At 52.8% G+C, this 23,506-nt stretch overlaps 8 protein-coding genes and 1 non-coding gene across 9 annotated transcripts; 6 read left to right on the forward strand and 3 right to left on the reverse strand.

Annotated features, from left to right (window-relative positions):
• Positions 1-751: 751 nt before the first annotated feature.
• Positions 752-1,767, forward strand: ssn8 (cyclin-dependent protein serine/threonine kinase regulator SSN8; the record flags this gene model as incomplete). Its single annotated transcript, XM_025649119.1, has 3 exons — positions 752-911; positions 969-1,178; positions 1,232-1,767. 3 exons carry the CDS (start codon positions 752-754, stop codon positions 1,765-1,767), a joined length of 906 nt encoding a protein of 301 aa, XP_025507830.1.
• Positions 1,768-7,744: 5,977 nt separating this feature from the next.
• Positions 7,745-8,851, forward strand: BO66DRAFT_178275 (DUF4452 domain-containing protein). Its single transcript, XM_025642353.1, has 2 exons — positions 7,745-8,253; positions 8,334-8,851. The coding sequence occupies exons 1-2, from the start codon at positions 7,954-7,956 to the stop codon at positions 8,646-8,648; spliced, it is 615 nt and encodes a 204-aa protein (XP_025507831.1). The 5' UTR covers positions 7,745-7,953; the 3' UTR covers positions 8,649-8,851.
• Positions 8,852-11,004: 2,153 nt separating this feature from the next.
• On the forward strand, positions 11,005-11,511 carry BO66DRAFT_434998 (uncharacterized protein; the record flags this gene model as incomplete). Its single annotated transcript, XM_025650816.1, has 3 exons — positions 11,005-11,131; positions 11,205-11,317; positions 11,401-11,511. 3 exons carry the CDS (start codon positions 11,005-11,007, stop codon positions 11,509-11,511), a joined length of 351 nt encoding a protein of 116 aa, XP_025507832.1.
• A 190-nt stretch (positions 11,512-11,701) lies between these two features.
• Positions 11,702-13,225, reverse strand: BO66DRAFT_417783 (syntaxin family protein). The gene has a single exon (XM_025649704.1). It carries the CDS (start codon positions 12,919-12,921, stop codon positions 12,076-12,078), a length of 846 nt encoding a protein of 281 aa, XP_025507833.1. The 5' UTR covers positions 12,922-13,225; the 3' UTR covers positions 11,702-12,075.
• A 141-nt stretch (positions 13,226-13,366) lies between these two features.
• On the forward strand, positions 13,367-15,437 carry BO66DRAFT_388632 (putative TRAF-like signal transducer). Its single transcript, XM_025646606.1, has 2 exons — positions 13,367-14,191; positions 14,267-15,437. The coding sequence occupies exons 1-2, from the start codon at positions 13,655-13,657 to the stop codon at positions 15,077-15,079; spliced, it is 1,350 nt and encodes a 449-aa protein (XP_025507834.1). The 5' UTR covers positions 13,367-13,654; the 3' UTR covers positions 15,080-15,437.
• A 499-nt stretch (positions 15,438-15,936) lies between these two features.
• Positions 15,937-16,009, reverse strand: BO66DRAFT_t44. Its single transcript has one exon. It is a non-coding gene; the product is annotated as a tRNA-Lys (tRNA).
• Positions 16,010-16,650: 641 nt separating this feature from the next.
• BO66DRAFT_468412 (Het-C domain-containing protein) lies at positions 16,651-19,641 on the forward strand. The gene is made up of 2 exons (XM_025652650.1): positions 16,651-16,900; positions 16,958-19,641. Exons 1-2 carry the CDS (start codon positions 16,804-16,806, stop codon positions 19,477-19,479), a joined length of 2,619 nt encoding a protein of 872 aa, XP_025507835.1. The 5' UTR covers positions 16,651-16,803; the 3' UTR covers positions 19,480-19,641.
• A 924-nt stretch (positions 19,642-20,565) lies between these two features.
• On the forward strand, positions 20,566-21,591 carry BO66DRAFT_426073 (phytanoyl-CoA dioxygenase family protein; the record flags this gene model as incomplete). The annotated part of the gene is made up of 1 exon (XM_025650271.1): positions 20,566-21,591. One exon carries the CDS (start codon positions 20,566-20,568, stop codon positions 21,589-21,591), a length of 1,026 nt encoding a protein of 341 aa, XP_025507836.1.
• A 146-nt stretch (positions 21,592-21,737) lies between these two features.
• BO66DRAFT_341870 (class I SAM-dependent methyltransferase) lies at positions 21,738-23,348 on the reverse strand (the record flags this gene model as incomplete). The annotated part of the gene is made up of 3 exons (XM_025644443.1): positions 21,738-22,166; positions 22,252-22,974; positions 23,310-23,348. 3 exons carry the CDS (start codon positions 23,346-23,348, stop codon positions 21,846-21,848), a joined length of 1,083 nt encoding a protein of 360 aa, XP_025507837.1. The 3' UTR covers positions 21,738-21,845.
• Between the last annotated feature and the right edge of the window lie 158 nt (positions 23,349-23,506).

Below are 23,506 nucleotides of genomic sequence, written 5' to 3' on the forward strand. Positions count from 1 at the left end.
AAGGAGGGGTCACGGGGGCTAGTGATGTAAATTCGGAGCCCTGTCGCAACAGGGAAGAAAGAGATTTAGACGATGATTCTAGCATCGAAGTCGCAAAGGCTAGAAGTGGGGTAGAGCGGAGAGTTGAGAGAGTGGTGGGTTTATTATAAAGAGGGAGATAAAGTGACAAACATTGTTGTGGTCGATGGTTCTTGTTTTCTGCGCAGCCAGGAGCCGATCGATAGCCGTGAGAAATCGAGCCGCGATGATTTGCTTTTCACTTTCTCTCACACTCTGCTTGCTTGGCTTTACCGCGACAAGGCCGGAAGAAAACTAGACCCCGGCCCGGTCTCTCACGGGACTAAAGGGGGAAGGGGGGAAGAAGTTAGCTTCTAACCGGTTTGGGAAGCGTTTCTCTCCGATGGTCACCTGCCAAATGAACTACTAATCAATCATCTCATCGCGACCGTTCCGCCTTATTCACATACTATTTGCAAAGTCACTCTTTTTATACTCACATTCAATGGATCGGAACACTTGAGGTCTGCACAAGGCAAAGGACTTGCGAATCTGTTCTCATAAGCTGCCCAACTCGGCGGTAGACCAACCTAGACGGGGTCCCTAAAATAAAATCCCCCAACCACGCACGCTCCATCCATACACCCCGTACATAGTTCCTGCCGAGAATGCCCCATCGATGACAGCACTGGATATCTGACCTCAACTTTGGCATATCGAACACTGAGGCCAATAATACCATTCCCTTGTCATCATGGCCGCCAATTACTGGGCGTCGACCCAACGACGACACTGGCTGTTTACGCGTGAGAAGCTGGCGGAGATCCGCGAAAGCTTCAAGGAGAAAGACAAAGTCGCTCATTCGCAGTTTCCTTTGCCGGATCAAAGGTTGCTTAATATCTATTTCAGCCAGCGTAAGGCCCTTGACTATCGGGTTTGTTAGCAGGACTTCCAACTAAACATTCGCACAGAATTGATCAAGCTTGGCAAGAGAATGTCCACGCGACAGCAAGCGCTAGCAACAGCGCAAGTATACGTCAAACGCTTCTATACTAAAAATGAGATCAGGCACACGAATCCCTACCTGGTCGTGACCACTGCGTTCTACCTCGCTTGTAAAATGGAGGAGTGCCCTCAACATATTCGCTTTGTTGTCGGAGAAGCGCGGGGCCTCTGGCCAGGTACGAATCATCACCTATTTGCTCATCATTGTCACTCGCTGACGCTTGCGCAGAATTCATTGCCCCAGATGTATCAAAGCTGGGCGAGTGCGAATTTTCTCTCATCTCCGAGATGAGCTCGCAGCTCATCGTCCATCACCCCTATCGAACTCTATCCGAACTCCAGCCGGAGCTATCGCTTACGTCGGACGAGGTAGCACTTGCATGGTCAGTGATCAACGACCACTATCTAACCGACTTGCCACTTTTGTACCCACCGCATGTCATCGCCGTCATGGCGATCATTGTTGCCGTGGTCTTCAAGCCAAGCCAGACCAGTTTTCATGGTTCCGCCGCACCATTGGCTGGAGCGATGCGGGATGGGGGCTTGAACATCCTGGCGGCTCTGAGTGATAAAAACGGCGGTGGTCCTCCGGCGCGGATTCAGAGGCTAGTCGCATGGCTAGCTGAGAGTGAGATCGACATCAAAGCAGTCATCGAGTGCACGCAAGAGCTGGTCTCGCTTTACGAAATATGGGAGCAGTACAGTGAAAAGCACTGCAAGGAACTGCTGGGTCGCATGGTCAAAACTAAGAACCTTGACAAGTGAGGTTGGTCTTGACTTGGACGATGTGTTTGTACCCCGCAATTGGTAACAAGTCCTAAGCCTCGTTTGTGCAACGTTCTCGAACGGCAGGCTTGTCACACCTTGCATCATAGCCATGGAAGCAGAAGCGATCGTTCTAGGTAATTTTGACCTAATTGCCGCACTGTCGGGCGAATGGCTAGGCTTGAAGCTATCGGACCATCGAAATACATAATGGCTTGGGGTATTCTGCACTTGGTGTTGTAACACACGGGCTCCCTTGACAGTGGCATCGATGTTACAGTATCAGGATTGAAAGTTCCGCCACTGACGGGGCGAGGCGGGCTCATCTGATTCGGGCTCGATCAGCATGTCGTTGTCACATCTATCAAGCAACATTTGACTAGCAAAGAAGCGGTTGATGGCTAGGTACAAAATTAGGTCCATCTGCGCAAACCAGTTGACATCCCTCCTCAGCATACACAACAATCTTCCATATTAAATGGCACACCATACAGAAACATGCAACAGTCACTGAAGTTAAGAAACACCCAGAACACCTGTGAATTTATACATGGAGAGGACATCTTGTCGGGCGTTTCCGGCCGTTACGATATACATGAATTTACCTAAAATCTGCGGAATACATATTTCCTACTTAAGAATGATGATACGGAAATCGAGATAATTAATATCTACATATCAATCGAACCCACAATATCTACGGATCCCAACTTGAATAGCTCCCAGATTCCTGATTCCATTACGCCAGCCCCCCCGCGTCTCCCAAAGAAACAACTGCACTTACCCGAAAGACGCAGCTCAAGTCGCATCTGCACCGAACCCAAAGTAGAACTGCAGCTTGAGGGGACCAACAAGCCACGGGAAATCAACTGCTAACTTGTTTTCTGCAGGCTGTCGGGGCTTCTTCTTACTTCTCTGTACTTAGGTTGAAAGGGGGTTCCGCACGGTGTGAAGATTAGCCATGGTTCAGAAGAATAGCTACTTCAGGGATGGACATCTCTGCGCCCGGGATTCGAATGAGTGGTTTGCTATGGGACTAGGGACTGAAGCGGAAGCTCTTTCTGACTGATATTCAACATTATGTGCGTCTTCCAGATGGTAGGGGTGGCGATGCATGGGCTATATCTCCCTGCTTGGGAATTTCCTATTTACCTATGAATCACGGCTCCTCGACAGAATTGTCGAGATTGGTCAATTGTATAGTCTCAAATGAAGAGGCTCTGGTCAAAGAAACTGCATACCAGGATACACCTGCCTCCATCCATGATAGAGGCAAGCCATGTCCAGCATAGTGTTGGTACCAGGATAAACCTAGCCAATCAATCCAACAAAGACGAAAAACCGATCGGGGAACAACGGCCTTCAACCCCAGATCCATGATCCACGGACAAAAAATCCCCGATCTGTCGGTCCCAGATAAGCTGCATCCATTCTTTCCCACATACCCTGGGTCCTGAATGGAAGCGATCAATGGGAGTGCTAGATAGTGCATTCCGAATCTATATGTACAATTGCACCATCGATCTAGACCGTCGAGCCCTATGGTCCGCAAAAATAGCCCGCCACACTATAACCACAATAAAGTAATTCGCCTCTTCTACTGCTGCTGTACGTACCTGCTTTAGTCCAGGCTCCGAACCGGAAGAAGAGCCCTGGGGAGGAACCTCCGCTCGCACATAAGCAAGTGTGAGCATTACAGGCTAAGCACGGTTCACACGAAGCGTCTACATCTTAGTCTACTGTAAGCACATGTGCTCTATACATGACATTGGATTACAGGCTAGCCTAAGAGCAAGTATAACCCAATAAAAGGCCGGCAGATATCGATCAATCAAAGGGATGCGAGGGTGGGTAAGGGTCAGGGGTCGCAACTCTTCGTTAACGAAAGCAGCCGGCATTGTGAGCGCTCACTGAGACCGACAGCAGCCAGTCCGTCGCAGGTGGGTAGATCGCGTATGTCTCATATCCCTTGCCTCTAAAGATATGTAGGCTGATGTATGTGTTGAGTGTCGACAGGGAAAAAAGCTTCTCTTCCCCGCGCCTACGCACTCCGAGTCCTGGAATTAAAAAATCGCCTGGCCTGGCCTGGCCTGAGTTTGAGATTCGATAGATAAGATAAATCGAGCGGAGCTCTCTCGCTCTCGTCTGTAGTGGATCGATTGGGGATGGGCTGTGTATCGCTGCTGAGTTGAGTCAGGGTGGCGAAGTACGTAAATATCTACTCTTAGTTTGATCGGGTACAGTACTTCCGTGAGCCCTCTATGCGACAGACTCCTCTGATGGTGAGTGAGCATGGCCAGATACAATACATTCTTCTCTCTTGCGATGACATTCGGGTCAATCCCTGGGGTAAGGAAACTTTATTTCCAAAGCTAAGATGGATGTGGCTGCTTTTGCCCCCTTTCAAGCGTGGGGAGATTCGAGGGGATCGGGATCTCTCTTGCACAAGGTTGCAAGCGTCCGTATTGTGGCGATACGGCCTGACAATACTCGATACCAGTGATGACGGATTGTGGAGATACTGCTAAGTACGGAGTAACATTGCTGGACTAGCTAAGTTACGTAGTGAGTCCTGCGTAAGTTAGTGGTGAGCCTTTCCCACCCCCAAAGAGATCCATATTGTTCCATGATGCATCCTTTCACAGAGTCAACTCCGTACTCCGGAATCAACCCCCCCGCCTTCTGACGATTGCATAATCATCATCATCATCATCATCATCAATGCTAATCTATCATGAGATCATGACAAACAATATCAGCGCACAATTTTGCCTCCCAGTGTCCCGAAATGGCTAAATCCCAATTGATCTCTCATGATGGAATGGAGTAGACCATTCCGTCCCTTCGCAAGAAACCATTACGAAAAAGGGCGGTGAAACAACTGGTTCCCTTGAAGAGTCCTCCAGACTTAGAGGTGGGTGAGAGGGGAGCATCAGAAAACCATGCTGAGTACAACAAATACTCAGTGGTAGAGCTTAACACTATGCACGCGGGCCAGGTTTACCCCAATCGCTTTCTGACACCAATAGCTATAGTCTAACGCTGCCTAAAAATGCGTGTTCTCTTCCCTGCAGGGCACAGTTCCAGCAGGCTAGGCCGCCAGGGCCACCATTCCCATCCCATCCCCATCCCCCATCCTCCGGGAGCAAAAGTCCAGGCATGGCCGCACCACCCGACAACCTGCAGTAGGCTGCAGGCCCATGGGGCCATGCGGCATGAGCAGAGAGGAGCTGGTGAGCTTGCCCGCCTATCAGCTTGCATCTTACCGTCCCATTTGTTTGCTGCCCATGGAGCCGGGCGCTGCAGTAGCCGCCTTCGGTTGCATTCAGTCTCGTTTGTAGGTGTGTGTGGACTGTACGAGGTACTCAAGTAGTGGAAGCCAACAACCACGTTGAAAAGGGCCGGCTCCCTTCTGAAGTCTAAATGCTATGGGGCCAATGGCTCGGGGTTCGGATTGAATTTGAACAGGCATTAAAACAGATGGCATCTTCCTTCAGCTGGATTTGTTGGGGGGAGATGCTATTCATAGATAGGGGTGCATTATCCGTAGTACCTGTCCAACATGGGCTGGAAAGGGGGTTTGTTTGTATACTCCATACCTGTACCTGTGTATGCGTCTGTGCAGCAAAGCCATACTGTGGCTGTAGCGTTGCCCCCATGTGGACGGAAATAGAGCATTATTTTAGCAGCTTGGAGCTGCAACCAACCCCGATTCGAGATCTTACATGAGTTGATCTTGACGAATTGATGACGATTGAGCAAGTAGCCATCAGCATGTATTGTGGTTGGATTTTAGGTGGTTTGTACCCTGATCGATTCACATCATCAGTGATTGTGACAGTTACTGTTCCTGGGCGCATAGTCCAGGACATTGGTTACCTGGGAATTGATTTGTTGACAAAACAAAGGCTCACTCTTTTTTTCTGTTGTAAACATGGCCTTTGGTTCGTTCTTGTTTTATGATCAGTTAATGGAGGGGGGCACTTGCAATAGCACTATTATTGGGCGCCCACTTTTGGTGTGAGTGGAGCGTTGGACTATGGAGAAAGTCTCTGAGCATCATGTGGAGAGTTAGTTTTCATTATGGAATCATTGTCGAAGCCGCCGAAGGGTGGCCATGATCAATGGTTGGGACTTGGAAAACTCATGCGCGGCCCGCTCAGCCAGGAGGTGATGGATTGATTCCCCTTAGTCAGTCGAACTCCCTCTTCCCCAAATTAATGTAATGTAGAACAACCAGTGCTCGGCAATCTTAGGAGGGTTTCCGTCTTCTCTCAAACACACTCCCAGTACCTCAGACACCCCTCAAACCGCAATGGCACGGTTCAAGGGCCATAAGGTGCGAATCACTCTACTCCGTAGCTTATGCAGGGTGGGTCTCACCACACACATACTGATGTGCACACACTCACGCCTTTGCAAATCATTACCCGCAGATGTCGTAGTGGGCATTGTGTCTGTTTGCCAGCGCATGCCTGTCTTCGGAAGTGGAAACCACCACATACCGGCCCTTTCCCTTTTCGAGACGCCGCTGGATCTAATACCTGACTGAATTACAGTTACGATGGACGACTATTGCCCCCCCTGAATTCCTTTCCTTCCAACAATGAACACTTGTACAAAGCCAGCAAGCAGTGATGAGTGCAAGTTGGCATCACGATCTTGTATTCTCATCTGGAAATCTTTGCCCGTCGTCATCGTACATGCAATTGCGAGAGGAGAGACGATAGCCTGATCAATAATGGCCGAAGATCCCCCACCTTCCAGTTGTGAAGTTCAACGGGCGTACTCCGTACCTAGTATGCATCATACAACCCCAATGGTGGCCGCATCACTGCCGGTCCCGTCATCGTCATACCATCATCGCATGTACTGCACGTAACTAGATTTCAATAATACAATATACGGTACAGCCTTAAGAGACTCAAGAGATGGACCAGCCGAGCGACAGCCGCCGCCTGCACGACTGAAAAAGTAGTTACTGTTGAGATGGAAGCGCTCTGAGGTCCCAGATATTAGGCGTCGAGGTGATGTAGGATGTAGGTTTTAGGCTGAAAGAGGACTAGATCGGTACTTCTCAACGTCACTTTCACCCGCCTTAGCGGTCGATTACAGTGAGTAAAACATCTCCTCATTGGTTTATACCGTCCAGTGGCTGCCATAAGCCCACTGAGAGCGTCTCAAGCGGCGATAATTGGCTTTCGGAGGATTTGCCTTGCCACTGAGCATCGGTTGATGAGTTTCTGGTTGGTTGAACTCCCTGCCCTAAGGATGGTGCGTGACCTGGCTAGCGCCGACCGGTCTGAAACCAGTTGTAACCACTCGTAACCACTCATTACTAGAATACCATGTTAACAATACCTTACGGCAGCGGCGAATACCGCGATTCCCAGGCTCGGCTCTCTCGAAGAGTCCAAACCCTCTGCAGATCGACCGCTTCCAGGTACTGATTAACCACTGACTAGGGGACAAGGGACTCGAATGAAGGAATGAATACTAGGTAGTTCCATCCGTTCCGTCCTCATACAAGCCAGGTACGTAAGTTACCGCGCTTCCCTTGCGGGTCTCCACTGAACTTCCTTTCCACTGGCTCAGCCCCTCTTGCTTTCCTCTCTCTGTTCTGTCTCTGTCTTTCTCGCCTTCGCCTCCCGTCCGCTCCGAGCGCCCGCTGCACTGCTCTTTTTCTCGCTCTCTCTTCCACCTTTCTTGTCCCGCCCACCCATTGTTCACAGTCAATGATCGATTCCCCATCCCACAACCCAAACTAAGCGCGCAAATTCACACCCCCCCCCCCCCCCCCCCCCTCTCCACCTTCAGTCTCTCTTCTTATTCTTCCACTTCCGCTTCCATTTCGCATTTACTCTTCTTACTTCCCCCCTGTTCGCTTGCTTAATTCTCATTCCCAATTCTCACTTCTGATCCGTTTCGTTCCTGTTTCCTTTCACCTTCACTACTACTACTACCACTACCACTACTTTCACCACACATTCCATCCCAACTCTCTGTCATTCTTCTTCACATACCCTATTCCCTTTTGGTTCGTCTAGTTTGTTCGGAGTACTTGTTTGCGGGATTCCAGAGCGTCGACCCTTGTTTGTATCCACTTAAACAGCCTCGAGCCTACTTGTTCAACGATATAACGTCTCGGTGTCGTTCGCTGCATTATCCACCCATCATACCGTCAAGATGTCGACCTTCTTCTACGGCCACCAGCACCAACACCAGCACCAACACCAGCACCAACACCCTCACCACGGCGCTGCCACCCACATGACGACCTCGAACAATCACCATGGCGGTCGCTCTCGTCGAGGACCCAAAATGACCGCGCAGAATGCCCAGCGCCAATTCCGCGGTGTCAAGAGTATGAGGGAGCTTGCCGAGGCTCCCGCGGTGACTGCTTTTCGTGCACGATTTGAGGCTGGACGCTCTTTCGACCTGGACGATGACCTGGAATTCTGCCCCGGGCTCCTGACAGAAGATGATGTATGTATTTGTCACTCCTTCCGACCAGGCAAAATGTGCCGTTTTTCGAGGACAGCCTATTGACAGGATTTCTCTTTCAGCTGCACTCGATCCACTCCGCATCTTCGGATCGCTCGTCACTTTCCAGTGGCTCTCCTGATTCGTCTCCTCTTCAGCACCAGATTCAGCCCGTGCAACAGGTTACGCCTTCCATCTCGTTGTCTCCTGCGTCTACGAATGCCTATGTTCACTCAGGGGTTACCGGTAACCTCAGTCACGTGAACTACCAACAGCCATCTGCCGTTCGCACCCGCAAGGTCATTCCTATTGTCAACCCCAACACCGGCATGACCTTGACGAGCCCGCCTACGTCAATTTCGCCTGCCTCGATGCAGAATGCTCAGCGTCGGTGGTAAGAACCGTGTGTTGACATGTCGCCAGTCCACTGGCAATCGGGCCTACTTTCGCCCATGGCACGTTCTTCTTCCTTCGTCCGGCTTCTGCATTGTCGGGCTCCCTAACCGCGGGTCATAATTCTTTGCTTGTTTTTGTTCGACACGGCCATCGCATTCACGATCAAACCCAAATTCCCCCTTCTTCGCTTGACGATTGCAAAAACGCCAACGGCTAAACCAGTTATTCTCTGTATATACACCTTTTACCGATGACGACTTCGAACACACTCATACCTAGACTCTGATGCTTTCGGCTTCTTGCGAGCGACGGCGCCTGCGATTCGATTTCTGCGTTTCATCACCAACGATACCTTGTTTTCCTCATCCGGTTAGGGAAAATCACCTGCTTTGCCTTTGTCCACGACGATGTATAGAAAGCGCGGCACTTTCTGCCATTCAGGCGCTCATCTAGGTTCTGGAGTTGCTTTCGGGTTTCTGGCGGCTATGCCAGACATGTTCAGCGGTTTATTCATCTTATTTTTGGCTCGGTGTTTGTGCACAATTTTGGGTGGGACGGATTTTTATCTCATGCTTTCAGGGATCTAGAAAGGCGGAAACGATATACGTCTGCATTGGGTTTTGTTGTGTTGCTTGGGATGTTTTGGTTGCTTCTGGCTCATCTGTCATTTCTTTTCGTTTGGAAAATCTTTATGTAAATGGTTTGGGGGTTGGTGACATGCGGTGCTTGTTGCTGTTTCAGGTCAACTGGCTGTGAAAATCCATGGACTGGATGTGGAGTTCTGAGGGACCTTTCGCCTTCGCAGCGAAGTCTAGACCGATGTTGCTTTCTTCTGTCGCCCGACGACGACTTTGTTTCACTTCTGTCTGCTTCCGCGTTGATTCGTTCGGATAATTCTGTACCTGGGGACTCCCGGCGAGTGTGATCCATATGCAGTGTATGATGTTTTCCCTGGGTGGTTCATCTTCCATCGAGTTTCCTATGTCTATAACTTGTTGACCATGCGGGTAATGCCTATACATAGTTGTTCCATTAGTTTGGACTTGCGCAATCTCCACCATTTGCTCTAATGAGTGTCCATTCCTTCGAAGTATCACTTCTGCTAGATCATCCAGGCGGCAGCGTTGTTTTGTGGAGTTGCAATTGCGAGGTTGATGGAGTGGATCGCCAAGTCATCACGTAGTGATGCACTTCATTCATGTTGCAGGGGGAGATATATCATTCCAGTACCATGGCTGTTGACAGGCTTAACAGAGGTGATGTGAGCCCTTCCGCTCCAGCTGTGGTGGCGGTGCCTCGGAAAATATATCCATGCGTGCCTCAAGCGAGCTCTTCGGTGAAGAAGTTTTGACGATGAGATTCATCCATGGAGATGAGAAACATATCATATCAATTGGAATTGGCGACTATGGCGACGCGACAACAAGGGACTTTTCTAAAACTTAAGAAAGTGTGTTGAGGGGAGAGTGTGGGTGATGTCATAGCCTTGATCTGCAGCAGCAAACATGGCAGACGCACCTCAACCCGCTGGCCTGGCCGGATCAAGGGATACTAACTTACATGTGCTGAGTGACTTGAGTTGAACTCACCACCTACAACACATACAAGAAAACCTACTCGGTTCAATTCCAACAATCTACAGAGTTAAGCAAGTAAGAGGTACTGGAATGGACATACAACTCAGTGGTACAGTCACAGAAGAGGTAGTAGCATGGCCCTTCGGTTTCAAACAGGACCTGTGCTAATCTTGTACTCCACGCCGGTCAAAGGCAACGGGCGTCAGTGGAGAGAAGAGAGAAAACCCGCATGTGCTATCCATGACGTCACCTTGCAACGCGAATGCGACTTTTCGTCTTGACCACTCACGCCTTCACTCACTCCAGCAACAACTTACTTCAGCGAATAATGGAGTCATTCTCTGGGCTGGACCGACGTCGACGTAGGTACCTTTAACCCTTTACCCGAGGCAGAACGGAAATTGCAATTTGCTGTTTTAAAAAGCGTTCCCCCCATCCTTCCTGCATTGTTTCCAAGTTCGCTATTACTGTACTACATCTACTTTTCCCATCCACTGAGATAGCTTCTATTACTATCGATATTCATTCTCTATCTAAAATCCATCAATTGAATAAGGTAAGCTCTTCAGACTCTCAGCGCTGGTGTCATTGACATCATTCCTGCTGCGTCTTCCTTCTTTTTTCTACCTCGTCGCCAACACTATTCGTTCACTTCCATCAACTCCCTGCCCTCATCACGACCACCACCGCCAACCCAGCAGCTACAGCAGCAATAGAAACGAAAGACAAGAAAAGACACTAACAGCAATTCCCCCCAGAGAAATTTATTAAAATCAGCATCATGTCTTTCCTCACCACCGTCCGCACTGCCCTTGCCCCTCGTCTGGCCACCACCCCCCTCCGCCCCGCCATGACCTCCGCTCTGCACACCTCCGCTCCCCGCGCCGGCCTCAACGAGAGCGATCGCAGTGAGTGTTCCCGCATTGCCCAACCCAACCCAGCCCCCAAGAATACTGACCCGCCCCCTTCCCTCAACACCAGACCGCGATGACCTCGACAAGATCTACGAAGAGCACAAGAACGACCAGCTCAAGCACAGCAAGCAAGGCACCGCCAAGTGGAAGCAGGAGCTGGCCAGCAACAGTGAAGCTTCGGTGCGTTGTCACCTTCACCCTCACCCTTCAATCCCTAGCTTTCCGAAGCGGCAGAGTATACTAATCGCATCGCCATACCACAGGTCAAGGCTGATCGGGGTGACATCGACAGCGATGACAAGGACTTTGCGACGCTGCAGGAGCGTACGAAAGGTCTGCCCAACCGGGCGGGCAACGTGAATAAGACTCAATAGATTCCTTGTGTGTCTTTTCTTGATCGGTAATGATTGCGTCTTGTATTATGTGTGTATGTTTGGGGGTTTTCGGCTTTTTTTTTATTCATCTATCTGGGTTAGATGAGATTCAATATTATTCTTCCATGAGGGTTTCTTGACTTGCTTTTATACCGTGGATTGGGATTCTGATAGTGGTGGATTTGATTGTGGGTTGTGTGTCTCCTTATCTAAAGAGTACTAGGTAGTGTGTGATGGACTCCATCTTGTGTGTAGTAGCTATGGACCAAAACCGGGGTGTAGATGTATGATGATAAGGTACCCCCGCAACGCCGCAGTCCCGTCAATGGGGGAGTGAAGAAGAAAACATGATAGCTGCTGTCGGTATATATTAACTGAAGGGAACAGACGAGGGAGTGGGTAGTTGGAAAAAGGAGGGGAGGGAGAGAAGAAAGACACAAAACACGACTCAAACACAGTACAAACGCCGGACTCGCCTTCCGGGGAATCACAAACGACCCCCCAAACCCAACCCAAAACAAACCATATATGTAAACTCTCCGAACCCGCGAGATTATAGAAATGTCACTTCAAAAGCACGATCAAGATCACCAGCGTGATAATCAACCCGACGATGGTCATCATACTCCAATTCTCCCCGGCACTGCGCCGGAACCGATCCAGGCGCTTCCTCGCCTTATCCAACCGCCCCTGATGCCGATCCACATGCCCGTCCAGATCATCCAGCAACGCCACATGGCCCTCCAGCTCGTCCCCGATCTGGATGCTCAGCTGGTGCTGCCGGCTGATCGACTCGCCCAGCCGGTCCAGATGCTCGTCCTGGTCCCGGAGCGCCTGCGCGTGGTGATCGTAGATCTGCTCGTTCGACAGCCCGTCCATGCTGGCGGCGCTGGCCCCGGGCGGCGGGGACGGCGAGTCGCGGTACGGCCGGAAGAGGTTGCGCCGGTGCTCCTCGTCGTCGGCCTCGGCCGCCTCGGCCGCCGCCGCGGCGTCCATGAAGCGCACGGATTTCGAGGACGGGTGCTGCGGGACGGGCTGCTTGAGGTCCGGGGAGGAGTTCTTCACGTGGTTGGCGAAGCCGGACGATGCGGACGACGAAGCAGAGGCTGCCTCGGCGATGGCGGTCGTGATCTCGTGGAACTGAGCGGATAGCTCGTCGTGCTGGGAGTGGAGGTGGCTGAGCTGGTCGCGGAGGTCGGTGACGTCGTCATCGTGCCGGCCCTTCTGGGCTTCGAGCTGCGCGCACTCGGCTTCGATGGCGTCGATGCCTTCTTTGAAGGAGTCCAGGGACCGCGAGATCTCGCCGTCTTGGCTGTTGGGCTCCAGGCTGAGGGAGATGGCGCGTTGACGCTCGAGGAGCGAGAGCTTGATGTGGTCGGCGAGGAGGAGGAGTTGGCTGGGGTTTGGCATGGTGGCGATTTGTTGTGAGAGGCAGGAAGTAGGAGGTTGATGGGCTCGTGGATGAGAGGGTTTGGGTGTGTTGAGAGGCGTTCCAGGTGGGTGAGATGCGATGATGACTGCGGAGTAGACAGCGGAACGGTCGGGTGGGATTGTACGGATTTCGTGTCAGGCTGTTTGACGACTGCGCTAATTTTGAAAATTCCGCCGGGGAAGAAGAACAGCGCCGGGCTGATGGAGACAGAATTATGACAAGAGATGGGTTGAGGTGGCTGGATTGGAAGTTCGTTGTGAGAGAGGATAAGTGAGATTGGAGATGAGATGGCGAAGGACGAGGGATGATCGGCTGCAGCAGCAGTAGTGCCAGTGTGGTGGTGGATCTGCCGCTCTCCGCGCCGCATTGAATCCCATCGGTCAGTCTCGCTCCCTCCCCGCAATTCATCCATTCTCCCAGTAATTGCGCTCCCTCCCGAGGTCACTACATCTTCCTTCCTTGACCGACTCATATCCGCGCCCTCAAACGCTCTTTTCGTCCGATATACCCTCTTTTGGTCACCTTTCGAGCCCCCTCATGGGTCTTTGCTTCGAGCTATCGTTTCGTTTCCCGGGTCAAGAACGGCAATTAAACGGTTGATCTCCTCCTCTCCCTCCTTGCGCAGAATCGGCTCCCGGACGGGCGGAGGATCAATCTCGAGGCTCTTATCACATATTAGAAACCCCTCATGGCAGAGCAAAACATCCCAACATGACAAACATCACCCTTGAAGACCTTCTGGTCATGGAGGCGAATTGCGACCGCGACGAGAGCGTCGACCTGCGCTCACTGGACTACGTTTCCAGCTACGATGACCATCTTATGTGTCCGATATGCCACTGCCCCTTCATACACCCAGTCCGGTTGAAGTGCGATCATGTATTCTGCCAGAAATGCCTTGTATCGGCCATCACGACCTTCGCAGCATCTCGAGACGACTTTACGTGTCCTGCCTGTCGCACACCCACCGGCGGAGTTTACCTCAAACTCCCCCGCCTCCTGGTCAACATGTGCGACGAGATTCGAGTGAGGTGCCCATTTCGGAGCGAAGGGTGTGAGGAAGTGGCTCCAAGAGTGTTCATCCAGACTCATGTTGACAAGTACTGCGGGTATAGACCGATGGACTGTCCGCTGGGCTCATGTGGATTGAAGACACGGAAGAAGGACCTCGACCCGGAGGGGAGATGCTTGCATGAACTCCACCAATGCGCGCGCTGCGAGGGTAATATCATGGAGCAAGACTATAAGGTGCGCACAGAACTACTAGTCTCCGGGTTCATTGCATTGCATTTTCATAGCCTGCTAACCTTGTGTCTCCGACAGGAACACGTTGACGAATTATGCCCCAATCTCCAAACCACCTGCCCAGACTGCCATACCACGATCCTACGCAGGGAACTCAAACAACATGCAGACTCTTGCCCTGAATCCATTCACAGCTGTGCCGCCTCGAAATACGGCTGTCGCATTCAACTCAAGCGCGCCGACTTAGCCACGCACGAGCAAACCTGCCCTTTGATCTCCATGGGCCCGTACTTTGACGCTCAGAATGCGCGCCTCGACTCGCTCGAACTCACTGTTCGCCATCTCAAACAACGGAACGAGATCTTCGACGACGCTTTAGCGAACATCCGAACCACCCTGGCCCAGTCGCCAACTGCTTCTGCTGGCCCGGATGATCGCGCAACGACTTCTACCCCACCCCGCCGTAATAACAACGACCTAACATCCCCCAACAGCCAGTCCCAGATCGATAGTTCCAACCAATACACCGCCACCACGACAAACTATCTTCTCTCCCTACACGAGTCCCTCCGCGAGGAAGTCGGACAATTATCCCACGCCATCACGGATCTCGACGCCCGCGCCAGCATGGCGATCATGAGCGAATGCCTCCGCATCAAGGAGGACATGGCCCACACCAACGCCGCGGTGAGCAGTATACGCATGCAGGTGCAATGGCTTCTGAACCCTCGACTCCACCAACACCAAAGCTCACAACGGACTGGGGGTGTCCGCACTGGCACCACCCCCGGTGGCCATACTCCCACGGCTGCTGCCGGGCCCAGCACCTCCGCCATCCCGCTTCGTCCGCGTAGGCTTAGCGATAGTGGACGCGAGGGGACGAAATTGTAGACCCTAGTGTTCCACAATCATCACTACCCTTCTTCGGTTCTGCTTTCCTACGACTGCTGGGTATTTCAACATTGTCAACTACTATGCGATACCGGCGACATGGTGTTTTTAGCGAGATAGTCATTTCGGTTTCAATTTTCTGTTCTTATACACGGGCAGCGCTGGACTCTTTGAATTGGCGCGAGTAGAAGGCAGGCGCATCCTCGATCTTCCGTTCCTTGATTTCATCTTTATCCTGTGGGCTGCATGTGTGGCTATCTCTTTTTCCCTCCCATGACTATTGTACTGTACTCGTTATGGGTACAGTGAGTGTATATAGAAGCTTCGGCGCCTTTGATCAATTTAATGCATTATCACCAGTATCTGACACTACATACATCTATTGATACTACTACTCCTTGCTTACAGTTATACCCTATGTCGGCTGTAGTTAGTGTTTCCCCGGTGCTGGAGCAATCTTTGCTTCCGCCGGGTGCGCTTCTTTCTCTCTTTGGCGTGCCCCGACTTGCTATGGGGTCGAGTGTACATGGTTATCAGAAGGCAGGTAGATTATGTGGCAGTAATGAGCCGGACTGCCGGCTCTCTGGCAGCATTCGGAATGTACTTCTCACTACAGCAGAGGGGATGAGGAGTTGAACGATTGGTACGTGATCCATGGTTTGCGGGATATATATACTTTAAACCCAAACCAGTGGACACGGTGGCTACGTGCCAGGGGCAACAACGAGCAAACTAAGAAGGGGTTTTATACAGGATAATTGTAATTGTTGTAAAAAAAAACCAAGATCACAGTCACATATGGAATGAGAACTTTATGCACGGGATGAGTGGAGGATCTCAAGAAGACAAAAAGATGAAGCCCAACGCGGGGGTTGAACCCGCAACCTTGAGATTAAGAGTCTCACGCTCTGCCGATTGAGCTAGCCGGGCTGGTCTTGTTGGAGGGTGAGATAGTATTGACATCATTTCCTTGCATTGTGCTACTGTAGATCAGATTCAAATAAACTAATTCCCCCCCCTCCTTTTCCTGGCCAGGTAATTTACGACTGCTGCATCCATTCCGTAGGAAATGCATGGTTAGCATCAAGCTTTGATTCTCTTGACCCATGAAGTCAGCTCGTATGACGAACTGGGGTGTGGCTTGGGGTGGCTGTAGCTCAGCTCAGCTCAGCTCGTTTCTGCCACTGCCAAGCAAAGCGAACCGTCTCATTGTTTGGGATCATGGATCTATACTGCCATGCCTGTGGTCACAAGGATTCAAGGGTGCAAACACAACAGTTTTGGTGGTAGACTGTTCGACTACCGATTCCCGAGAAGCGTTACTCGTGAACGGATAGCTGCAGTATATTTACTCCGAAGAGTAGTCTAGAACGTGCAGTATTCACAGTAAATAATAATCGCAATGACGCGGCTTGGGGTTTCCCAAAGAGGCAGAATGGCGGGGCAGCGAGTCCCAACTCCCAAGACTCTCTGGGCAGCTTGTCTTGGCCGTGGCTTGCGCCTCTCGCAGATCAGTGAAAAAACAAACTCGCTTCGTCCTTTTTTTTTTTTCCTCTTCACCTCTTCTTTCGCCCGTCTTTACTGTCTGTTTTTCTGCAAAACACTTCAGACCCTCTTCCCGCTGCATGCGCCTTTAGTTACGTCTACTCGCGGGATTCGACCTCCTTACTGCTTCCACATTATCCACCCACTTTTGCCCGGAGACCCTGCAGATCTTCCGCGCTATGGCTCCGCGGCTGAATTTGGGCTCCCATGCCCTCCTCATCCTGGGCCTTTTGCTCGTTCTGCTGCCGGCTCAGACTTACGCCTTTGGCGCTGGAAGTAAATAGCCCCTTCGAGGCCATCTTGTCTTCATGTTCACCTGCTAAACCCAGCTAGACATCGCATCGATCTCCGCCGTGGAGGGCAAGAACTGGCGCCATGGAGACATTGAAGATATGCTTAAGACGGTCGCCTTCATCAAAGGACACAAGTGGACTTCCACCATGGTCAAGCGCGTCTACTTTGGTAACTGGTTGCGTGATTACTCGCAGGCCATGGACGTCGGTACTCTCAAGAACCTACAAGCCGATACTATCCGTATCCTGGTTTGGATTCTGTCTTTCATGACCTTCGGATACGCGACGGCGGAGTTTGAGGTCACCTCCGAGAGACTCGGTGTTTACCGCCCCGAGGAGCATATTGACAACCCTAAGGACTATGCGGACAACCAGGATGCGCGCCAGTACGACAAACGCTTGCGTGGGCCGATCCGCCAGGTGGAACTCGAGATCGACGCTGATACCGGCATGAAGAACTACATCGCCAACGAAGGTGGGGACTGGACGACCAGCTCCGGATATATCAAGTACAGCCTGGCTCGGAGCATTCACTATGGGCGGACCCACACCCACGGCAGAGACAAGGGCAACGAGGCCGACCTTTGCGAGGCTCTGCGGTGTCTGGGTCAGGGCCTCCACACCCTGGAAGACTTCGCGGCACACACCAATTACTGTGAGCTTGCGCTTCGTGAGATGGGCTTCAAGAATGTCTTCCCGCACACCGGTGTCAACACGGAACTGAACGTTCGCGGCCGCCGGGTCTTCCCGCTGGTGACAGGAACATTCGGTATGGTGGATTTCTTTCATTCCGTTCTGGGAGAAGCCACCGATCACTTCACCCAGTCGGAAGTTAACGAGATGGATATCGCTCTTGGAGATGCTCAGAATAACTCGTCCGCGAATGCCCTTGGCGCTTTCACGAATCTGTTGGGCGGGATTCCGGGAACGAAGGATCTCGTCGAGGAAGCCGAAGAGCTCAAGCGTCAGTCGGAGGCTCAAGAGTCCGCAAATCGGAGCGGTGGTGCTCGCCAGGGCTATGGCTCAAGCAGAGGCTTCGAGGAAGATTACGGTTCCTCGCGCTCTCGCGGCTTTGATGATTACGAGTCCTCGCGCTCTCGCGGCTTTGACGATGAAGAGCCTAGCAGCTATAGGGCTGGGGAATCAGCACGGCCTCAGTCTAGTGGTGGATCCGGTGGCTCGGCACTGCAAGACTTTGACCCGAACAAGACCATTGCGCAGATCTATCCAATCCTCGAGTTCAGAGATAAGGTGGTTCGTAAACTCACCTCGATCATTGAGAAAATTCCTGGGCTGGAGGCCGTCGTCGAGAAGATCACGGAGACCCTGACGGTCTTCATCATGTCTCTCCTCGCACCTTTCATTCGTCCTATCATCAATGCTGCTTCCAAGTCGCTGCAAACCGGCTCTTCTGGCGTGATTGATGCCTCTGGCCAGCATCAGTATGAGCCGTGGACAGACCCCGACTGTACCGATCCAACCCACTCCATGTTGTCCAAGGACCATTTTGCCAACATCCTTAACGAGCCTGCTGGTCAGGTTGCATCTGCTATTCTCAAGTATGTGGCTCCACGCGTTCTCCATGCTTGGGAGAATATCAATATCTCGGAGGAGCAAGTGTTGGACGATTGCTTGAAGGTGTTCCACCACCCTGCTCTTCGTGACAACCGCAACGAGGCCCATCGGACTATGTTTGAAGCCGTCGAGACCTGGGTTCAATCCCGATCCGATAGAGGCTCTAGACTTAACGACATTCTAAGCGCCGAGGGTGTAAAATCCGGCAAAAACACGGGTGGTGTACCCCACACCCATGGCGGTAGTGGGAACCAATCTGGACACAGCCAGCAGCATCGTCCTCCTTCCTCACAGCAGCAGCAGCAACAGAGCGGCGGCTTACCATTCGGAGGCCTTTCCAACTTGCCCATTCCTGGTATCTCTAACCTAGGGGGCCTGAACAGTGCCTTCTCCAACCTTATGGTTGGCGGTTCATCGAGAAACGAGGAGCCCGAGCAGACTCAAAGCTCGACCTACCAGACCTCATACCAAGACGAACAGACTCAGAGCTCGACATACCAGGCCTCATACCAAAGCCAGCAGCAGGCGTACCAATCCCAGCAGCAGTACTCGGGACAGTCTTACAGTTCTTATGAGCAATCTCGTCCTTATGAGTCACGGCCGTCGTATCCCAGTAGCCAGGGCTATGACTACAGCGGCTCCCGCGAGGAATCCCACCATCACCATCAGCCTCGTCCCGCCTACCCTAGCCAAGGCTATGAGCACGGCGGCGAGTCGGATGGCGGTCGTCACCCTCCCGGCCATTTCCCCCCGGGTCGTTCAAGTGATTCCTATGGAGGCAACAGTGGCTACGGCGGGGGCTATAGCCAAGGCTATGAGCACGGCGGCAAGTCGGATGACGGTCATCATCATCACCGACACGAGGACCACCTCCATCACCCTCCCGGCCATTTCCCCCCTGGTCCTTCATATGATTCCTATGGAGGCAATAGTGGCTACGGCGGTGGCTACAACCAAGGCTATGGCTCAGGTGAGTATCGTTACTGAGTGGCTGTTGCTTCGGCAAGCGTAGGCGGCTACTACTTCAGCATCTGAACTTTACTGTCTTCTATCCTGTCATTCTTGTATTCTAAGAATGGAACCATTTCTAAGAATGAGAACACTTGTGTACTGAGCTGTGTGAGAAATGATGACGCTCCGGGTTGGCGCTACGGAACGAATTTGGGAGATTTTGGTGGTTAGAAGGTGTAGTTAGTGTAGCCAACCAAGTTCTCTCAACCTTTAACCTGTAAGTTACAGCACAAGAGCTTGGCGAATTGTCAAATCACGTGTCCCGGGTTCCTCAGGAACACCAACAAGCCAATTTCCATGGGTTTGCTTTGCTTGGCAATGGCAGAAACGAACCTACTGAGCTGAGCTGAGCCGAGCTGCGCCACACCCCCAGCCACCTCCAGCCACCCCGTTCCGTCATACGAGCTCATTCCATCGATCGGCCCAGAGGATCATTGCTCGTGCCGGAGTATGTTGACCACGCAATTTGTACTGAATACTGCGCAGATAGCGTAGTATATGTAATGCCAGTGATTGGGATCCACAATGAGCTCAGCAGCAGAAAAACAAATATAGAAATGAGACACAAGCATGTAACCATGTTCCATGGTTACTTTGAAACCCCGCTTTGGCTCCTCTTATCGATTGCTCGCGTTTCTGCCCGCCGCGGGGTAAAGTTATCAAGGCAGACCAAACAATGCTACGACCCGACTGACTCAAGCAACAGACTGCGACAGGACAAGCATTTTTAGTATTGGCTATCAGCTATCTCAGCATAGGTGACTTACAGCCAAGCAACTGACTCGGTTAGACTTAGCGACAAGAAAAAGGTAACCCTACTGATAGGGTGGTATTCAGCCGTAAACATAGCCGTATACCTAGTAGATGTTACTCCAACCCCTTCGGATGTACAGTACCTCTTGCTGCAGTTACGATAACCGTAACTGAGCAGAGCACTGTTTATTTATACCTCCCCCCATAGATCGGCGCGGCCATCCTCTCGTTTCCCCACCACCAAAGACTTTCTCATCCCTCACTTACCCATCCATCCCCGACCTTCTCTTCTTCAACAACATAAAAACAATGACAACCCCCCCACCCCCCACCCCCTACCAATCCGCCCTCCACCGCGACGGCTTCGTCGTGATCCCCGCCCTCCTCACGCCCCCCGAAATCACCCACTACCGCCGCATCGCCACAGCCGCGACGCAGCTCACCCGCCGCGGCCAATGGCCGTACTTCCGCACGGTGCCCAAACAATTCCCGCCGTGGCCGCGCACCCTGCCCGCGGCCTCCGACGGCGGCATCTGGGGCGTGCAGCACCTGCTGCACCCGGACATGCCGCACCGGACGGAGTTCGCGCGCTTCTACTTCTCGGCGAAGGTGCTCGCCGTCGCCGAGGAGCTACTGGGGATCAGCACCCAGCACGGCCCCGGCAACGGCAACGACAACGAGGCTGAGCCCGAACCCCTCGTCATGGAACTTTTCAACCTCCTCGTGGCCCCGGAGACCCACGACTTCGCGCTCCGCTGGCACCGCGACGACGTCCCGGAGCACGTGTCCGCCGACGAGGAGCTCCGGCTGCTGCACGCCAAAAGCCCGCAGGGCCGCCAGTCCCACGCCCAGTATAACCTGGCGCTGTGCGAGGATCGCTCGCTGGTCGTCGTGCCGGGGTCGCATCGGCGCGTGCGCACGCCCACCGAGCGCGCCGCCGACCCTTATGCGGCTGAGTTGCCGGGGCAGGTGGTTGTGACGCTCCACCCGGGCGATGCTGTGTTCTATGATAGTAATATCTTGCATCGCGGAGTGTATCGGGCTAAGGTTGCGGGGGCTGGGGTGGAGGAGGAGGAGGAGGAGGAGGAGCCGAGGTTGACGTTGCATGGGAGTTTGGGGTTGAAGGTTGCTGCTGTGGGTGGGGGTGGACAGGGGGAGGGGGATGAGGGGAAGAGTGCGGCGGTGCGGGCGACGGCGGTGTTGCAGCATGGGGTGGGCGCGTGGGTGCAGCGCGAGGATGCCGCGTTTGGGATCGGCGAGCGCCCCGAGAGGATGCGGGCGAATCTTGTGGCGATGGGGTCGGGCGAGGGCGTCGGGTTTTCTCTGCAGGGGTGATTGTTTCTCTGAAGGGGGACCTGGTTCCGTTCCGTTCCGACGGGTTGTAGATACTGTGGTGAGGAGGTGGGGGGTGGGACGGTACATTATACATGAAGAGTGTCGGTTCCCTGAAACGATACGTTTATGAATAGCAAGATATCCCTAAAGAAAGCATGAGCCCAAAACTCAACTGTAGTAAGAAAAGTGCATCCCGCTCAGGTTCAACCGGTGATATGTACAACTTCGGCTCATTACAAGGGCATATATACACATCATTTATTGTCATCAGCATCGTTATCATCATCCGCAGCATCGGTGTCAGCATCGTCACCGCCATTATGGTCATCATTATTAGCCTTCTCCGGTGGTTTCTGTCCGTACACATAATGGAACAGGGTATAGATGTGGAACGAGCCGTGCACCAACTCATGCCGCACATCCTGGGCGTACCGTTGCGCTTGCTCGTACGTGTAATCCATGACCCGCGTCAACAACGCCAGCGAATACGGTTCGATCGTATCGAAGAAGGCCGCCTTCCCCATGCGGCCGAGCTCTTTGAAATGCGGGTCTCTCGCCCACGGGCCCAGCGGACACTGCATGTTCCCGAGTCAGTATGAAGTTGTCATCATTCGCGGCCTGGACGAGGTGAACGGATTTATTTTTAAGAGGGGGAACCACCTTGTACGTATCGTCCGTGACATTCTGAAACCCCGCGTCTTGCATCCACCCCCGCACACTGGAGGCGATATTCATGCGCTTCCCGAACCTGCGACTCGCCTCGTCCAACTTCCGCTGGTACTCGTGGATCCGCACCGCCTGCTGGTCCGTCCCATCGTCCGAGCGGATCCAGGTCTCGAACTCCTGGATCTCCACCCACCCGCCGGGCTTGACGTGCTGGTACGCCTGCTGCAGGAACCGGGGCCAGTCGGCGATCGAGCCCCCGAGGGACCGGCCGTGGACGTAGTCGAAGGCCTCCTCGGGCGGGAAAGCCCAGTCGCTCTCCGCGTCGTCGATGATGAACGAGCAGTTGGGCGGGGTGTAGCGGGGCTGGATGGGGCTGAGGTCGGTGCCCACGATCTCCGCGTGCGGGTAGGCGTCCGCGATATCCAGGGCCCAGACGCCGGTGCCGGTGCCGACATCGAGCACGCGCTGCGGGCGGTGCCGGGGGCGGAGGACCGGGGCGCGGTGCAGCTCGCCGCCCGTGACGCTCTTGAAGAGCTGGTGCAGCAGTGCGAGCCGGTCCTGCTCTTCTTGGTCGTTGGGCACCGGGTACTGGCCGTTGCGGTAGGCGTGGTAGCGCCGGCCGTTCTCGAAGCAGTAGTCGCGCACGGTCGAGGAGATGGTGAGGTTGGAGCCGACGATCGACTGGGCGTCCAGGAGAGAATCGTTGTCATCGTCGGTCTAGATGAGAGGTAAGCTTTGTTGTGCAGTACTTTATCTTCCGGGCTGGAAACTTGGTGGAACATGGAGCAGAGCAAGTGGCAAGACAGGACAGATGATGAATGCGAAGAGATAATATACCCTTCTTGGAATTTCGACTGTTGCCCTTCAACTGATGAATACCCACGGCTTATTGATTGTTGCTGCAATGAGATCACATAATGTTCTGAGAAGTGATGTGAGAACAGCAGCGGAAAAACTGCCAGCTCGGCTGATATAGAGGGGAGAAGTGGGTGAATTTCGGTAGTGACAGATGCGGATCAAATCAGAATGGGAAACGGCACAGGAAATCTTACGTCTATTTGAATTTGTTCATCGATGTTGGGTTGCGGCATATTGCTTGATGGAAGTATAGACGGAAAAGACCGACAAGGAAACGAATGGGAAGGGAATCCTTCTTTACGTCGCCAGCGGTACAATGCTTCCCAACTGCGGGACAAGCGTGTCAACGAGAGAGAGTGGCAGATTAGGAGGAATTAGGAAGGTGTACGGG

Source organism: Aspergillus aculeatinus, assembly GCF_003184765.1.
Source record: "Aspergillus aculeatinus CBS 121060 unplaced genomic scaffold BO66scaffold_5, whole genome shotgun sequence".
Taxonomy (NCBI): Eukaryota; Fungi; Ascomycota; class Eurotiomycetes; order Eurotiales; family Aspergillaceae; genus Aspergillus; species Aspergillus aculeatinus.

Excerpts from the sequence above, each read along its gene's own strand:
- BO66DRAFT_388632 (XM_025646606.1), top strand. The coding sequence starts at position 13,655 with ATGACAAACATCACCCTTGAAGACCTTCTGGTCATGGAGGCGAATTGC. Across the intron at positions 14,192-14,266 it reads TCATGGAGCAAGACTATAAG|GAACACGTTGACGAATTATG; the intron begins GTGCGCACAGAA and ends TGTCTCCGACAG.
- BO66DRAFT_178275 (XM_025642353.1), top strand. The coding sequence starts at position 7,954 with ATGTCGACCTTCTTCTACGGCCACCAGCACCAACACCAGCACCAACAC. Across the intron at positions 8,254-8,333 it reads GGCTCCTGACAGAAGATGAT|CTGCACTCGATCCACTCCGC; the intron begins GTATGTATTTGT and ends TTTCTCTTTCAG.
- BO66DRAFT_417783 (XM_025649704.1), bottom strand. The coding sequence starts at position 12,921 with ATGCCAAACCCCAGCCAACTCCTCCTCCTCGCCGACCACATCAAGCTC.
- BO66DRAFT_468412 (XM_025652650.1), top strand. The coding sequence starts at position 16,804 with ATGGCTCCGCGGCTGAATTTGGGCTCCCATGCCCTCCTCATCCTGGGC. Across the intron at positions 16,901-16,957 it reads TTACGCCTTTGGCGCTGGAA|ACATCGCATCGATCTCCGCC; the intron begins GTAAATAGCCCC and ends AAACCCAGCTAG.